The following is an 18,418-nucleotide window of genomic DNA, read 5'->3' as shown; positions in this document are numbered from 1 at the left end:
AGGCTATGCTCTAATTCTGTAAGGGTACAGTATGCTTCCCTGCCATGGCAAGTTAGTCAGCATGATAAGACCTTTGTTTGAACCTTTTTCTCTCCCTCTTCCCTCATTCACTTCTCTTTCGTTGGTTCTTCTATCTTTCTCTGCAGCTCCATTCTCTCTTTCTCTTCTTATTCTGTTATTTCTGTCAAGCTCTACTCTTTTCTATCTAGATGTTTATATTGTGTCCATCTATCACCATCAAACCTTTGCCCTGGGGTGCTGACAGGCATTAACACTTTAACTCATGGCACTTCACATAAAGCATCTGTTGGGTTGGGGGGGAAGGGATTGAGCTCCACTTTGGAGTCGATCCAGCAGCGGATCCTGCCTGCAGCCTATCTCCCCCAGCCCCACTGCTCCCTTCCCAGCTCCAGAGCTGTCTGCAGGAATGGAGGGTGGAGAAAGGAGGGGAGGGAGCTGAGGGCTGGGGATTACTGGACCTGAGCTGGAGGAAGAGTGTGCTGGGGATGGCTGTGAGGTGAGGGCTCCAATCCACCCACACATCAGTCTAGTCCCAATCACACTGACCAACTGACCATAGGGAACAGGAGTTCCTGGGCACTCCACTTTGGAGTGCCTTCATCTGATCGCTCATTAGATGAGAGTTAATGTCATGCAACTGGCCACTTTTGAAATGCTCTGCACCCATCCACCTGTGTCATGGCACAGCTGCAGTGTGCTTTCAGGGGCTGATTGCATGATAAATGTCACTTCTGTCAGAGCCCCTGGTTATTTATTCTCTCCTTCCTTCTGCACTTTTCTTCTTCTCTCCTATATCACTACATGCATACCATATCACTACGTGCAGAGCATAGTCAACAAGTTTGTGACTGGCCCCATGTAGGCCACAAACTAAATAATCTGTGTCATAGGATCTCATTACACTATACCTGGCCTTCCAACCCTATAGTCTTACAATACAGATGAGGCCAGATACTGTATGAATATTTTCATAGCTCAGACCTACAGCAGTAGTGTAACTAAACGGGGGTGACTAGGAGAGCCACCCTAGGTGCTGACTTATGGGGGAAGCAGAAAAATGACAGCTGCCACTCCTGCCCACCGGCCACACTACTGGGACCAGCACCCTGGAGCTGCCACTGACACCATTGCTGCTCTAGGTACCAAGCTGCTGTGTTATGCCACTGATCTACAGTAACATTTGCATGCATGGATGAAACATTTGCACGCTACCTTTTCCCTAGCTTCAATGTAAGAGAAATTATGAGCCGTTTAGTAGTATGCTCCTGTTGCTTTGCCCTGCTCTGAAGATAAGATATTTTAATTAGGTTTGTGGTTGCTAAGCATTGTTAGTGTGGTGCAAAGTTGCTAGAACTTGCTGGTGAAGGTGACCCTTATTTAAACCATAATGATAAAAGTGTTTTTTGTGGTATCCTCATAATATGCCTCCAACTGTAGTATAGACAGGATTTAAGAGGTCTTCAGCCATCAGTACTAAACTGATTAATTGCTACACTCTTCTTTTACCATTTATCGAATGAATTGTTTTATTTGAAGAAAAAAGACCTGCTTTTCCTACTGCCCTAACTGCATATCCCTTTCACTTCAGGCCAGTGAGCAGAGGGGCAGCCAAAATGCTTCTAATGTGGACATGGCAGGCATAGTTCACAGGTGTGTATTAGTCTGCTTTTCCTCTTATGTGGGATCTGATTATGACTCTGTTGTTCATGGACAGCTCAGCCTCTCCCCCTCATCCCCCTTTTAATGAACACAAAAGAAACTTACCTAAACCATTACATTTTCCTATTCCTGGCAGAACAGCTTTTGGTTGGCTACAGGCTAGAATTGTTTGGCTAACCCCCTCTCCTCCCTCCCACTTCCCCTGCAATATAAAGCACAGCCCCTATGCTGAGTTTCCAGACTACAGCACAGGGCTACAGTACCAGGTGCTGCTACAGCTGCTTGTTGCTATCTATTCCAGTGTTAAGGACTAAACCTGTTGCCAGCTGCCGCTTCTCAGCATGTGTCGAGGTTTAGCTGCACTTCCCTTCGCTTGCTTTGAAAGGTAAGACACTCTTAACACTGGGACACTTGGGACTCTTGTATGTGGAAAAGAAACACTAGGATTTGTGCTGGAAGTGACCGTGTTTGTAAAGCCAGGGCTTAAACTGTATTTAAAACAGAACTAAGAATGGTTCAAGGAAAATAATTTTGCTATCATGATAACAAAGAGGAGGGGAATGAAGAGGTGAAATATAAAGGAGGGCATATGAAGGTAGGGCTGTTCTTGTATTTTTGTAATGTACAAGCTTCCTCTTGCTATCATCTTCCTAAAGCAACTTGCTTTGGCATGACAGTAGAAGGGCTGTTTCTTTGAAAATGTAAAATGACATGCTGATTTTTTTCCTTTAAATGTGGATGCAATGTCCTGGGAGATGTTGGGAGACTTACATGACAACTAACTGCTTGTGTTCATGACAATTCTTCAAGCAGTTGTACAGATTAAATGGTATTTGTATACTGATACATCTTCTCCTAGATGGTACGTGAGGGAGAAAAGACAATCCAGCACTCAGATCTCTGTAGTGTTGCAGAATGAAGACTGCACTGGCAGGGAGGTGCCTCTCTAGTGTCTCAGAGATGCTGTAGTAGGCAGTTGTCTCTGCACTATCGCAGGAATGCTGCAGCAGGCAGCTGCGTCAAAACTGTCGCAGAAACACATTGGTATTGAGATGGTTCAATAGCATTGCACATTGCAGAGGGATTGTGACATGGGGCTCTGTGTGTAGTGTCACAGGGATGATGGGTCACAGAGCTGTCTATAAGCGGTGGAGGCACAATGGCAAGGAACTCTCTTTGTGTTTAGAGACACAGTGGTATGGAGTTATGTATATTATCACAGAAATGTGATGGCATGAAACTATCTCCGTTAGTGTTGCTGGAACCCCACAGCAGAGAGGTTTCTCTATGCTGCCGCTAAGCAGAAAGTGATGTCTATATTTCCCAATACTTCAGAGCAGAAGGAAAACAACTGTAAGGATTAGAGGGTCAAGGAGCAGACGGGCCAGTACACTATTCAAGAGACGCCATGAGAGAATGCTAGAGGGGTAGAAAGATGTCTAGGCTTGGCAAATGGCTGCCTCTCCACTCCACATTAGCTAGCAAAAACCTCAATATATCCATGTGGTATTTGTGTGTGATACATGACAAACATATAGAAATATGCATGAACTCCCCATGTGTCTGGAAAGGCTTTTGATGGATGCTGGGATAGAGCTGTAGAAGTGGGAGAAGTTTTTTGAGAGATTGCATTCCTATTTGTAAATTCAATAGCTACCGCTAGAGATGACAACAGGAAAAATGATGTCTATAAGATATAAGGGCTGTGACCCCACCGGGGTCAAGGGAATGGCAACAGCCTCCATCACCTGGATGCAGTGTGTTTATTAACTCCATCCAGGCATAAGGCGAGAGATACCTCTCTTTCAGGATACTGTAGTCATGCTAGGGAGTTTGTCTAAACCTCTGGCCTTTGTTTGGTGAGCACGCACCTCTGCCACCTAGTGGCCAGTGTTTCCTTTTTGTATTGGTTCAATTTGCGTCTTCTCTTCTTTCAGAGCCAAAGAATTCAAGACTCGCTTAAGGCTCCTGCTTCATAAAACAGAGCTGGGACATGAGTTGAGCTCCAGCAAGCCTCTGTGGGGCACCAAGATGAGGTAAGCCAATTAGCTCACTCCCAAATGTAACTGGATGGGTTTAAGAAGGAGAGAGCAGCAGAGCATGGGAACATGAAGGAGTTGTACAGGCTCCAAAGGACTGCCCTGGGATGGGGTCATGTCCACACCATCCTCTTCATCTGTGGGAGGAAGGTCAATACATCAGCAGAACTCACAGACCTCAACCCACTTTTCCCCCCCTCTCCCCCCCCCAATATTGCTTGGGGGCAATATTTATTACTCCACTCCATTAGTCCTAAAACCATACTGGGCAACAGAAACCCTGGTATCAGGATCAGAGCGTGCTGTGTCAGTCCTCAGCTAGACATCAGAGTGGGCTTGACCACTTACTGGAGTCCCAAACCAGCTTCTGTATTCTCTGTGACCCACAGAGAAATATAGTCCTTACTAAAAGGAGGAGCTTTCCTTTCCTACTTGAAGGGAAAACTGGCATAGCTACAGTATGGAACTGAGATCTGGCAAGTCATCTGGGAAAATGAGACGGGGAGAAAGAGAGAGAGAAAGGAAAGAGAAGAACCCACAGGTAATGATAGTATTGGGTCTCTTTAGTTTTCTACTGAGTGCTACAATCAGCGGCCTCTGTTCTGGAACTTTATCCTTGAGTATTTGAGCAGGGTGGACATGTATTAGAATTTGTTTCAATAAAGTATGGTTTCCTTTCCTTTTCCTTTCCAGATACTCCTCAGAAGAGGTACTAGGATGGAAACAATCTTTTGACCAGCTGCTTAAGAGTAAAAGTGAGTATGTATCTGCTGTATTAGACCATGTAGAGCAAATGCACTCGGTGAGCAGGAGAGTAGACAAATGACTGACTTTTGGGGTTAGATTCAGGGTAATGGGTAACATCCCCTCATTCACAGGTTACAACAGAAGCCAGCTACACATTTAGGAATCACATCCTTCCTCTTTCTAAGAGCAGTATTTGGAAGTGAGGAGGCCAAGGGGATAGAAACTGCCTGAAAAACCAGGCAAAAATCAAGCAGAATTTCTTCCCTGCCAATTTGGGTTCCAGTGCTGCACATACACTTCTGCATGTCTTTGGTAGCTTTTTCTTTGTAGATCTCAGCCAAGAAAAAGGAGAGAGAAACTCCCCACTTCAGACCTACTCAAATACTTGTTGAGGGCAGGATCTGTCTATAAGAATTGGCTAGCATTTCCAAAGCCACAGGGAATATACTCAGAAGAAATATTACAGAAAGGCCAAATATATAAACCACGCTACATACTCCTTCCATCCTTGTCTGTGGGAAAGTGGTTAATTGGAACCCAGGAGCCAATTAACAAGATCTTAGAAGGCTGGAATTTGTCCAGATGAAAGTGAAACCTTTTTTTATGTCATGGTCTAAACTCCCAGAGAGAGACTTTTTCAGCAGTGCTAAACTGCTTAATAAGCAGGATGTACTTCACTATCTGGCAGGCTTCCTTGTCTTCCAAAGTTGCTGCCTTTCTTCCTTTTCTCCCACCCCTCAATCTGATTTTCCTCCTCTTCCATAGATGGGTTGTCTGCATTCCACACCTTCCTGAAGACAGAATTCAGTGAGGAGAACCTGGAGTTTTGGCTGGCTTGTGAAGACTACAAAAAGACCCGGTCAAAATCTAAATTGGCATCCAAGGCGAACAGGATCTTTGAAAAGTTTATTCAAAATGAAGCACCCAGAGAGGTGAGAATTATACCTAATTCTGCATTTTATGATGGCTATAGTGAATGAATAGGTACTTTATTTGCTTAGCACACCTTTGTGATGTCAAAAGACTTCCCCTGATCAAACAATGGGAAAATAAGTTAATTCCCATCCCTGATGCATTCAGTTACTCTGAAAGACACCTTGTGTACTTCAAGCAATGTCCCAGAATGAAAAGAAATAATAATAAAATGTATTAGTGCATATGTAAAAATCATTTCCTTCTCCATTTGGGAATACTGTTATACCAAATTAACATGCTTGTGTATCCTGTCCTTCTTCACAGGTAAATATTGACCATGAAACCAGAGAGCTAACTCGGAAAAACTTGACAAGTGCTACCTCTGCTTGCTTTGATGAAGCTCAGGCAAAAACCCGCACCTTAATGGAGAAGGACTCCTACCCCCGGTTCCTGAAATCCACCTCTTACTGGAAAATGACTGAACAGGCTAGCAGCCATGGCACCAGCAAGCAGTCACACACCTGATTCAATTCACCCACACTGCCAGAAATGGTGTGTGAGGGAAGGTCCATATGGTGGAATGGAGGGAGAGCAGAAGAGGCAGGAGCCTGAGAAACAGCCAGAGAGGCACAAAGAGCTTCTAGCAGTGGAGGTGCAGCTGAAGTCTTGGGATTTTATCCTTATCAGGATCCCCAGGACCTCCAGCACTTCCATGTACCCCCATGGTACAGGTCCTCTTCCACTGCTGCCATGGGAGACTGTGAAATGGAAACTGTTGGGGGAAAGAAATGGGTGGACAGTTACTTCTATGCAGGCAAGTGCTCCAGTGACAGAAATTGAATGGAGGCAGGTGTTAAACAAGAGGCTTGCACTAAAGACTGAGAAAGACAGAAAGGCTGGATTTGAGTGGCAGGCTGCAGTGAAAATAGGGCAGACTGAATTCCCCTTGAAACTGTTCACCACCTAGTGCTGAAATGTGTGCATGAATGAATGTATATATTATTATTTATATGCATGAGTCAGAGCCTCAGGTTGCTCTCAGGACCCTGCCTCTGCCCTTACACAAACCACAATTAACTACAACTGTACATAGAACACAGGAGTTTGTAATTTCTACAAAGTCAGGGCCAATGAGCCACTCTTGTCTGCATGCTCTTTCACCAGCTGGATTATTCAGAATGTAACATCATAAGGATGCAAAGGCAACTTTGCATCTTTTGCCAAAAGAATCCTGCAACTTCCTTGTTCTGATCAAGTGAGATTTCAGGTTCTTTTCTGCTTTTTTCTGTGCATGCACTAAGTTGAAGTTTTACATCTCCTTCCAATAGGACTTCTGCAAAGCATAGACATTTCTTCCTTATTATATCAATGGCAACTCATGTTTTTGGCCCTTAGATTGCTAAGTACAATCTTGGGTCACATGCTCCACTTTTTTTCCTACAATTATTGACAGAAGTTCACAGATGTGCCTACCACATTACAAAGCACAATGAATAAGCCATTCCTTGGAGAAATTCACTATAAATTACACTGAACTTACTCTAGATAACCAAGTATTAAGAAAACATAGTGATAGGTGCTACATAAAAACCCTAAGAAAGAGGGGGGTGGATAAATTGTAGAGTGGGAGATAGGGATGATTCTACCTTGACAAGGCAGAGGGTTGAGCCAGATGACCTCCTGAGGTCCCTTCTTGTTTCATGCACAGATATCTGTGCAATAATACAGGGACTCCATTTAGACTGCATTAACATGTATACTATTTTAAGTGCGCTGTACGCAGTACCACTGCTTGCAAGAATGAGGTGCACTGTGTGCTCCGAACTCTTGTGAAATTCCCCAAGTACATGGAGCTTTCTGGTGTCCTCAGGCATATGGAGCTTCCTCCAAATCATCTCCCCTACAACTCTTGTTCCAGCCTGCAGAGAACCTGCAGGTAGTTGTATCTTTCCTTGTAATAAACCAAACAAAAACAAATTAAAAAAGAAAAGAGGAAAAAAGACATTTGTATGGCTGAGCATGTGAGAGTCTTTGATTGTCTAGGGCCAGAGGTTGTCTGCACATAGCTAGCCCTCTATGGGGATATGGCGTTTACCATCAGTCCAATATGCTACCTTCTAAGTCTCATAGTCATTCTAATATGATGGTCATTAAACCAGTCTGCCATTCCTTGTTTGGCATGCTGCTCCAGGGAAAGGATTTAGTTCACTTCTGTTCTGGCCTTTCTGTCAGCGATTGTCTTGCTGCTGGCTACCATATTCTTTGCTGCATCTGCCCTCTGGCCATCTGATGGTTGTGGCCCAGAGTCATCTGTGTGCTGGTCTCTTGTCCCTGCATACTGATTATTTGATATTACTGCACTGCAACTGTTTATGGTTTTTTCTCAACTGCTGACCTTCATTGATAAATATGTCGTAGGACCTTGGCCCAACAATAACTTAGACACTGGCCTTTTGCTATTGTTTTGTGTGGCTCCTGGAGAGCTGAACCCAGATGGTCTCCTCTATATAGACAGGCCTCCAGTTTCTGATTCCTTTATTGTAATATGCTGCTCTGTCTTAACGTTTTCTTAGTAGCCTGTCTGTTGTCTTCTTTCCCTCCATCTGGTCACAGCAGGCTGTCCCTTATGGGAAATCGTGTCCTTGATCTTCACCCCATCAGTGAAGAATCATTCGTTAAATGATCCTTCCTGCCCTTTCCATGAGTCTTTTGGCTGTCTTGACAGGTGGTTCTGCCTTCCCATTGCTTTGTAGGTACCATGGGGAAGAAGTCTTGTGCTCAAATACCCATTTTGTGCTAAATCTCTTGAATTCTTCTGCTCTATATTGTCGCCCATTGCCCGAATACAAGTTATCGGGTATGCTATACCTGGCAAAGTGTGCCTTCAGCTTCCTGATTTACTGTTCTGGTTTGAATGTCATCTAGATAGTCCACCTCCCAAAACTTGGAGTAATAATTTACTGTGACCATATTGTTTCTATCACTGAATGCAAATAGGTCTGTCCTAACCTTTTCCCAAGGTTGTGTTGGGATCTCATGAGGCTGCAGCATCTCCTTCTGTTGCCTGTCTCCAAGGTCTTTACATACCGCTCCGTGCTTCATATGAATTCCCAGGTAAGGGACTTATGCCTAGCCTGTAGACACACTCCCTAGTTTGCTGCAGGCATGCCTCTATTTTCAGGTGTGATGTGTATATTATTTTCATGATGCTGTCTTGTCTTGAACTGGCAGGGATTACTGCTCTGTCACCTTTAAACAAGATCCCATCTTGTGCACATAGTACATCCCTAACCTCCCAGCAGGAAATGAGTTCCTGGAGCACTTGTACTTTGTGATCTGGCCACCCCGGAGTAAAATTTGTATTGCAGCCTGTACCTGTTCTTCCAAGTTAGTGCTGTCTTGTATTGACTGGAGATTCCCTTTGGGAATAGGGAGGTATTGTAGCACATTGATAGATTCCATCTCCTGCCACACATGGTATACTTTGGCAGGTAGGTCCTGGCTCAGAGTATCTGCTACTATCAGTGACTTCCCTGCACAGTATCTGATGCTCACATCATAGCACTGAAGTCACAATAGTATACTTTGTAGTTGCTTTGGTGCACTCAGGAATGGCTTCTTTATAATGCTTTCCAGTGGCTTGTGATCAGAATGCACTCCCACCTTCTGCCCCAAGGTGAATGGGTGGAATCACTCCAGTCCAAAGAGCACAGTCAATTCCTTTTCTGTTTTGCATATAACCTTTTTATGTATATGTCAGGGCTTGGCTGGCAAGTGCTATGGGTTGCTAGTTCTGCAATAATGCTACTCCCAGGCCGCTTTGTGAGGCATCACATTGTAGCTGTAGGTGCTCTGCTGGGTTGTAATACCTCAAGACTGGTGCCTCACTTACGAGTTTTCATTTGGATGGCAGCAATTTGTGTCTTGTGACCTTGTGACCGTCTATAAACTCACTGGGGGGACCAGAAGGGTTGGGGGGAGACCTTGTTTCCCCTAGCGTCCCCCTGAGATAACAAGGAATAATGTCGACAAGTTGTTGGAGAGTAGGTTTAGATTAGACATCCTTAAGAACTACTTCAAGTTAGGGCGGCTAGGATCTGGAACCAACTTCCAAGGGAAGTGGTGCTGGCTCCTACCCTGGGGGTCTTTAAGAAGCAGCTTGATGCCTACCTGGCTGGGGCCATTTGAGCCCAGTTTTCTTCCTGCCCAGGCAGGGGGTCGGACCTGAAGATCTACAAGGTCCCTTCCGACCCTACTTCTATGATTCTATGATCTTTATTTTCAGTGCAATTTACTCAGGGCTGCTGCTTACAGTCAAGAGGTACATTGTGTGCTCAGAGCTGTTGCAAAATTCTCCAAGCACACGGAGCTTCCTGGTGACACCCTTCAAATTATCCCCCTTACAAATGATTGTTCCAACCTGCAGGTACCTACAGGTTTTTACAGTGGACAGATAAAACTACAGAACTGTAGATTAGGAAGACTGCTTTGATAATGCAGAGGGTTGAACCAGATGACCTCCCAAATTCCCTTCTAACCCTATTTTTCTATGATTCTAGTGCAATTAAAGGCAGAAGCACAACAGCGGAAGCAGTTAAATTTCTACTCGGTCATGGCCGGGTTTTGAGAAGGCATGGGAAAAGGGAGAGGGAGGAGGCTAGCTGTATTTATTGTACATTGAGAAAACTGGAAATTATGTTAAAATGGCATAAAGTGCTTATTCTTGCAGCTTATGCCAATTCCCTTTTCAGCAAAATAGGGCTATTTGGTTGGCATCAGAAAAACAGCTTCCCGTAAGCAGAACACATTACATGTTGTTTTTAACCATTTGTACTTTCATTTGCAAAGTGTGCCCTTAGGTGAGTGCCTATGTAGGAGTGCCTATCTTTATGACTTTTTCAAATCCAGAAAGTTCCCTTGGAACATGCCTCCTTCATTCTGCCTCTGCTTTGGGTGCTATGAAAGGAGCCCTATAGACAATAGAAATTAGGCAGAGAAGGGTTTGTCCTTCCCTCAAGAAGCTTGTGGCTATTGTGTTGCCTCTACCTGAACCTATGGAGACTTTCTTGAATTAAATGTGGAAGAGGAAATACAAAGGCAATTTTAGGTTTTTAAATTTGGGACTTGTATCCCCTGCCCTTTTGGAATTAATCTGCAGTCATAGTGCTTTAAAGGAAACAGAATATTAAGAATGTTACTGCACTTGGTGAGCCATGAAAAATAGAGTTCTATGTACAGTGAGACTGAACGTAAAGTCCTGGGACAGTCATAAGGTCCTAAAAGTGGTTGTAAGAACAAATTTTGCCGGCAGCTGCTGGTCATGGCTTGTCTATGGGGGTTTATATATTTCACTTGCTCAGAATTTTGGAGCCTTTCAGCTCAATAAGAGTCAGGATCCAAGGCTGCAGTTCCATTGGAAGGTGGTACAGTCTCTTTTCAGCAGTGGTGGAACTGTACTGGTGCTAGCTAGGGCTGCGCGAAGCTTCAGGTGCTGATTTGATTGGGAGGAGATTCGGCCCGATTCAGTGGCCAAATCTCCAAATCTGAATTGAATCAGGGGACCAATTAAAAGGTCTGAATCTATTCGAAGCTCTCCGAATCTTTGAGGTGGGGGAGGGGAGGACTGGAGAAGAGGGGAGGGGATTATGGGGGACCCCAGCCAGACCCCATCCCTTGCCTGCTCCCCCTCTGAACTCAGGTTTTTGCAGTGGCCTTGTGACTTTGGGTGGGCTCATGGAAGAGCCTGCCACGTGGTACAGGGCAGTGGGGGACAGCAGGGATCGCTCTCCACCGTGCAGAAACACTGAGTCTGGGGGCTTGGGTGTTCCTTAAAGGGCCGGAGCTGGGGTGGGTGGGGCAGCCATGGGGGGCCTGGGGAAGGGGCAGGGGTTGTGGGGCTCGTGCAGAGCCCCCTCATGCAGCATGGGGCAGTGGGGGGATCAGCCCCCCCCCCGGTCAGCACCGAGTGAGTCGGGGCTTTTTTTTTTCAAAGCGCCGGGAGCTGGGGCGGCAGCAGCCAAATCTCCAAATCAGATTCGGCTGAATCGATTCGGAACAGTGAATCGAATCAGTGAATCAAATCTCTGTCCCCGGAATCGGACAAATCCAAATCCAAAGTGAATACTAGCCATTTCGCACAGGCCTAGTGCTAGCCAAAATACAAATGCTAGTGTATTTTGGGCTCTAATGTTTTTGGTACTGTCATGAGGGGATCCGACTTGATGATCTGCTCAGGTCCCTTCCGACCCTACCTACTATGAAACTATGAAAAACCTGCCTTGAAAAAAGCTTCCTAATGAGACTGTAGCACAGTATTTTACATGTTATAGATTATTCATAGAGACCAATTCCTGAGATATCAAGTCAGTAACTACTCATTCCTTACCCAGACAACCTCTTCTTGACTCCCGTGAGCACTTCCCTATGTAAGCACATAGGATTTGCTCTAGGAAGACTAGTTTAGTCCTGTTTACCATTCTTCTTTTGAACAGAGGCATGGAAAATCTCAACAAGAACTAACAGCTAGACTTCTGTGTCCCCTGCCTCGCCTTCCACCCCTGTTCTACCTTGGATTCTGTGGGTTCCGACTGCATTCTCAGGAGATTCTAATATTTATTATTTATTTCTTGAAAATAAAATCATCCTCATAATAGCATTGAAGTGAATGATGCACAAAATTTTCATTTCATGGCTAACACAATGTCATTATTATTACTTGAAAATAAAAGGATTTAAAAAGGTTTGGCTGCTTCATAATTTTCTTTGCATTTAAATGACAAATTTGGGGCCTTTTGTAATGGAAAACACACAACATCAGTTCCCCATTTGATCATATCACCCACTGCTTTCAGGACACTCATTACTGTTTTATAATTTATTACTTCTTTATTTAGTTTAAAGAAGCAGAAAAACACAAGAAATAGGAATTGGGGTGGGGGGTGAGGGGGAGAAGGGAAGCCTTCATGTTGTGGAATCAGAAAAAATATATGCCTTAAACTTTGATTATTTTAGTTATAAGATGACATAACCGCTTTGTGTAGAATTGCTGGCTCGGTACAGTAGAACAGATAAGGGCAAGTGTTTGTTCTTTGTAACTCTTCTGCAAATGCTTCGCTCACTGCGGCCTTGAAGGTAGAAAAAAAAAGTATGTACAAAGTAGATTTCCAGGTGCAAGAAGGAGGTTTGTGAACTAACCCCACTTCCCCCATAATTCCCATCCTGATAACAGCAAAGAAATAATGAAGTAATATTATAGCCGCTTTTCATGCTAATTTCACTATATGATCACGTGAGTTGTAAGCGACTGTTAAAAAGTATATAAGCCTCCTGATTTTGCTCTTGGGGGGGGACCCCTTCCAAGTGCTTGGGAAATCCATGTCACTTTGGAACTCCCCCTACAGCTGTAGTTTCTTTTGAATAAAAGCTTCTGCTGACCTGACCAAAAAGTACTCTGTGTGTGTTTCCACGACAATTCCTGGTGCCGTGACTCGGATCCAGAACACAGGCTGAGGAAGGAGGACCGCAGGCTACCCCCCCCCCGAACCCTGAGGTGCCAAACTTGAGAGGTAAGAGACCTAATTCAAAATCTCTATTGGAGTTTCGGAGGAGGACTGCCTGTAGGCTCCCAACTTGGCCATGGTAACTGGATCTGAACCTTGTTAAAACAGGTCAGTCTGAACCTTACTGCCGGCTAAAATTTTCTGTCTGGTAAAGGATCCCATTTTGTGTCTGGTAACGTACGTTTTAGGGAGAAACTGTTTGAGGCACCTTCATCCAACAGCACATTGGGCTTGTAGTTAATTAACTAAGGCGGTGTGGGGTAGGAGGTCTGGCTGACTGAATAAATGTGCATGTGTGTGTGTATTTAGAAATATGAGCCACTGACCAGGACTGAGACTACGGTTGGGCTCAGCCGCCCCAATTCTGCCTGACAGGGCAGTTTTGAAAGCAAGGGGGCCCAACTGGAACCTCGTGACCCAGTGGACAGGGCTTATTGAATGAATGTGTGTGTGTATTTAGAAATATGAGCCACTGACCAGGACTGAGACTACGGTTGGGTTCAGCCGCCCCAATTCTGCCTGACAGGGCAGTTTTGAAAGCAAGGGGACCCAACTGGAACCTCGTGACCCAGTGGACAGGGCGTCTGAGTGATTTTGTCTTTTCCAAACCCCTCGTCCCAGTAGCTTCTGCCGAAAGCAGGAGTGAAAGGATCCCTCTAGTGTTTCCCTCCCCATTTCCATTTTATGAGCCGGTGTCGGGTCAGAAGCCTTTTGTCTGGGCAGTAAAAAACTGCGGGGCAAGGCACTGAGCAGCCCGGACATCCTAAATAAGCCTCTCCTACGTCTCCCTGTGTGACTGAAAATGGGAACAAGTCAGTCTAAACAGGTTCCTGTCCCCCCTAAGGGGACTCCGGCGTACTTTATGTACACACACTATTCTCCCGAGACTTGCAAATACCTGGATAAGTGGAACTGGTATACTAGGGATGATCCTGTGAAACATTTTCCACAGGAAGGAACATTTGATCAGGATAAAATAGTGCACTTGAGAGGGGCGTTAGAGTCCCGTGGATCCAAAACACCACAAAACCAGTGGGACGCGTTCTTTTATTGGTATGATGAAATGTCCAAAAGGCGGACAGAATCTCAAACTAGGAGCCTAAAAGACTCTCAAGAAAAATTAAAACAGCAGTTAAAAGCTGTTCGGGAGAAATTGGCTGCTCCCCCAAATTACACGCTGGCCACCGTTCCGATGTATCCAGCATTGCCCGGGGCGCCCCCACCACCGGAGCCAGCAGAGGATATCCTTGACCTTTGTTCAAACCCTGCTCTCCTGGGACTCCCACATCAGCAACAACCGGTTCAACATCAGGCTGCAGCCCAGGCTAGTGACCCATTAGCTGAAGCTCCTTCAGTAAATCCATCCACGGAGTTTAATAGTCCGGACTCATCCACCATATCTGCCACTCAATCATCACCAGTGTGGCAATTTACTCCTGGGTCACAACCCACCACAGGTGTATTTAGAAGAATGGAAATAGGCATGGAAAGATCTCCCATCAATCTGAGATCCCGAACTGCACAAGTTTACCCCCTAAGACAAATGCCAGGCATTGACACCGACGGACAAAATATAGTAACTGTGCATGCACCCTGGACTCCAGGTGATCTCTACAATTTAACTCAAAAGTTCCCAAAAATCAGGGAAGACCCAGAAAAATTTCAGGAAGAATTGCAGACTGTTATAAATTGTTATAATCCAACATGGGCTGACATTAATCAGCTCATGCGATCCATTTTGCCCAAGGAAACTATGCTACGTCTGTATGCTGCCTGTACTTGGCCAGATCAAAACCCAGGGATTGGCCAAGACTTTATTGACAAGAGAAATGCTTTGGTTCAGGCAGTTCTCACAATTTGCCCAAAAAAGGCAGACTGGACCAAAATAAATACCTCTAAACAAAACAAAAATGAACACCCCAGTGACTATTTAGAACGCCTCAAACAGGCATTTGAACGATACTCAGGAATGGATAACCCAGTCGGAAATGCTAAACAAGCAATAGTGGCAGCGTTCGTCCAGGGACTTAACCCTAAAATTGCTGAGAAAATTCAAACAGTAATTATTGGCTGGGAAACTAAAGATTTGACCGAAGTCCTTGCTGCGGCTAACCATTTTCATAACAAATTGGAACGGTCTAAAGACAGTGCCGAGTTTAAGTTAATGGCCTTACAGATTTCTCAGTTGCAGGGTCCAGGTAGAGGAAGGGGACAAGGACGGGGAAGGGGAGGCCCAGGTAGATTCAGGGAAAGAGATAGATCCTTGAGCCCACAAAACCCAGGCTATGGGAACCAATGTCATTATTGCAAGCAAGAAGGACATTGGAAATCAGAATGCCCCAACTGCCCCGGCCAAGGACCCAGACCCCAGCCCCCACCTCCATTTCCTGTCAATTTTCCCAGTGTTGAATAGGACAGCCTGAGGGACAGTGACATCATTGCTCCTTTGCTTGCTACTGACCAATCTGGTCCGTTTGTTAAATGCCTTATTTCTGGTAAACCTGTCTCCTGTCTTGTTGACACCGGAGCGTCCCGCTCCACGCTAAAGGCTGCTGAGTTTCCTTTTCTACCTTATTCTTCTGAAACTGTAAATGCTGTCGGTATAGGCAGACAACCTATCCCACATCCCGTCTCTGAACCTGTCTCCATCTCTATTGGCCCTTTGTCTGGAAATCATGCCTTTCTTCTTATCCCCTGTGCACCTGTCAACCTTCTTGGTAAGGATTTGCTGTGTAAACTGGGATGCGTGATTTATTATAGCCCAGATGGTGTTTACCTTGAGGTACCGGAACATAGGAAAACCGAGCTTGTGGCTTTGCTAACCCAGGAGTACTCTGATCCTGACACTTCCTTCTTATAAGAGGAACTGTTGGCACGAGTACCTCCACAGCTGTGGTCCACCCATGCGAATGAAGTGGGGCACATGCTGAGTGCTGAACCAGCGCGTATCATCCTAAACCCTGCCAAGCCACTTCCTCGTGTCCCACAGTACCCCATCTCAAAGGAAGCTGAGGAAGGGATCAAGCCTGTCGTTTCCTCACTCCTTGAGCAAGGGATTATTGTCCCAATACGCTCCCCTTGCAACACACCTATCCTACCTGTCAAAAAACCTGGTAAAGATACGTATCGCTTTGTGCAAGATCTTCGAGCTGTAAATGCCGCTGTGTTACCCGCTTTCCCCGTGGTCCCTAACCCTGCCACTATTCTTTCCTGTATCCCTTCAGATGCTACATATTTCACAGTAGTGGATCTTTGTTCTGCTTTTTTCTCTATCCCCGTTCATAAGGATAGCCAGTATCTGTTTGCATTTACTTATCAGGGATTTCAATATACCTGGACAAGACTCCCTCAAGGATATACAGAGTCCCCAACCCTGTTTTCCCAGATCCTAAAAAAAGATTTGGATCCTATCACGTTCAAAGGGGGGTCCACCCTTGTTCAGTACGTTGATGATCTATTGTTAGCCTCACCCACTTTAGAGGCCTGTGAGCAAGATACTTTGACACTCCTCACAGCTTTAGCTCAGAAAGGCCACAAGGCCTCAAAATCTAAATTGCAGTTCTGCAAGTCTAAGGTACATTATTTAGGGCATGATATCTCAGCAGGAGAACGACACCTTTCCCCTAGTAGAGTTGAAGCTATCCTCAACATTCCCAAACCTATGACTAGAAAACAGATGAGGGGATTCTTAGGTGCAACGGGTTATTGTAGACAGTGGATCCTGGGTTATGCTGCTTTCGCAAAACCCTTGCAAGCATTCACTCATGATACCACCCCGGAACCCCTCCCTTGGACTCCTGAAGCCGAACAAGCATTTGTGCCCCTTAAGCAAGCCCTCACTCTTGCTCCTGCTCTTGGACTTCCTAATTATAAGAAACCCTTTACCTTGTTTTGTCATGAACGGGAAGGAATCGCTTTAGGAATACTCACTCAGCTGCATGGTGAAAAGCATCGCCCAATTGCATATTACAGCTCTGCCCTTGATCCCGTAGCTGCGGGACTTCCTCCTTGCCTCCGTTCATTTGCAGCTGCTGCCTTGTTGGTTGAAAAGGCAGATTCTCTAGTTTTGGGACACTCTTTAACCATTGCAGTTCCACATGCTGTGATGGCCCTTCTCCTCAAGGGCAAAACTCAGCACATTTCCAATTCCCATCTTACTAAATATGAGGAACTTCTACTGTCAGCTGCAAATGTAACCTTAAATCGCTGTTCAATTCTGAATCCTGCGTCACTTCTGCCTATTGCCTCTGATGGTGAGCCTCATGATTGCCTGTCTATCACAACTCAATTGTTAACCCCTCGAACTGACCTCAAGGACATTCCTATCCCGAACTCTGACCTTGTTTTGTTTGTTGATGGTTCCTGTCTTAAAAATGATGCAGACAAATTAGTTGCGGGATATGCAGTATGCACTCAGTATGCTGTTTTGGAAGCCTATTCTTTACCCCAAGCTCGTTCTGCTCAAGTTGCTGAACTCATTGCTTTAACACGTGCTTGCATTCTTGCAAAAAATCAAACCACAACCATTTATACTGACTCTAAGTATGCTTTTGGTGTTGTTCATGATTTTGGACAAATCTGGAAACAAAGAGGGTTCCTCACTTCATCAGGGACCCAAATCAGTCATGGTTGTTATGTAAAAGCGCTCTTAGAAGCAGTTCAATTGCCTCTTGCTATTGCTATTGTTAAATGTAAAGCTCATGAGAAACCCTTTGATGATGTCACACGAGGAAATGATCTGGCAGACCGTTCTGCCAGAAATGCAGCCCTTTCTGGCCCACAGGCTCCTAACTCTGTTTTTGTTTGTTTTTCAGCAGACCAGTCTCCTTTGGCTAGCCTTTCAAGTCTGGCCCTTCTTCAAAATCAGGCCCCAAAAAAGGAAATAAATGACTGGCTGCGTGCAGGATGTTCACTGCACCCCAACTCTCTCTGGCACTCCCCGGACGGCCGCCTGGTGGCGCCTAGAGAGCTTTTGCCACATCTTGCTCGTTTAACCCACTCTGTGGCCCATACGAACAAAGGAGGAATGATTGTTACAGTACAAAGAAATTGGTTTGCCCCAAATTTTCCTTCCATGGCACAACAGTACTGTAGCTCCTTTCCCATCTGCTTAGCTCACAACATTGGGCGATGGGTAAAAACGACACCCGCAGCCCATCCCCCTCCATGGGGACCGTTTGTAAATCTGCAAATTGATTTTGTGCAGCTACCTAAGTGCTGTTCTTATGAATACATTCTTGTTATTATTGATGTGTTCTCTGGATGGGTGGAAGCCTACCCATGCGTACGTGCTGATTCCATCACTGTAGCAAAGAAATTGCTCAAAGAATTCATCCCTAGATTTGGATTGCCCCTCACAATAGATAGTGACCGTGGCACCCATTTCACAGGACAGATAATAAGAAACATCTGCCAAGCACTCAACATACAGCAACACCTACACTGTAGTTATCATCCACAGTCAAGTGGTGCTGTAGA

The 18,418-nt window shown here is 45.2% G+C and overlaps 1 protein-coding gene across 1 annotated transcript; it reads left to right on the top strand.

The window, feature by feature from the left end:
- Positions 1-1,933: 1,933 nt before the first annotated feature.
- Positions 1,934-12,121, top strand: RGS16 (regulator of G protein signaling 16). The gene is made up of 5 exons (XM_019500317.2): positions 1,934-2,065; positions 3,618-3,716; positions 4,413-4,474; positions 5,232-5,398; positions 5,706-12,121. Exons 1-5 carry the CDS (start codon positions 2,022-2,024, stop codon positions 5,904-5,906), a joined length of 573 nt encoding a protein of 190 aa, XP_019355862.1. The 5' UTR covers positions 1,934-2,021; the 3' UTR covers positions 5,907-12,121.
- The last annotated feature ends 6,297 nt before the right edge of the window (positions 12,122-18,418 follow it).

This window comes from Alligator mississippiensis, chromosome 5 (genome assembly GCF_030867095.1).
Source record: "Alligator mississippiensis isolate rAllMis1 chromosome 5, rAllMis1, whole genome shotgun sequence".
In the NCBI taxonomy this organism is placed as follows: domain Eukaryota; kingdom Metazoa; phylum Chordata; order Crocodylia; family Alligatoridae; genus Alligator; species Alligator mississippiensis.
This window is presented reverse-complemented; position numbering and strand designations above follow the sequence as displayed.

Bases quoted from the DNA above. Each gene is read 5' to 3' on its own strand.
- RGS16 (XM_019500317.2), top strand. From the start codon at position 2,022: ATGTGTCGAGGTTTAGCTGCACTTCCCTTCGCTTGCTTTGAAAG. The intron at 4,475-5,231 runs GTGAGTATGTAT...CCTCTTCCATAG, and splicing joins CCAGCTGCTTAAGAGTAAAA to ATGGGTTGTCTGCATTCCAC. The intron at 5,399-5,705 runs GTGAGAATTATA...CCTTCTTCACAG, and splicing joins AAAATGAAGCACCCAGAGAG to GTAAATATTGACCATGAAAC.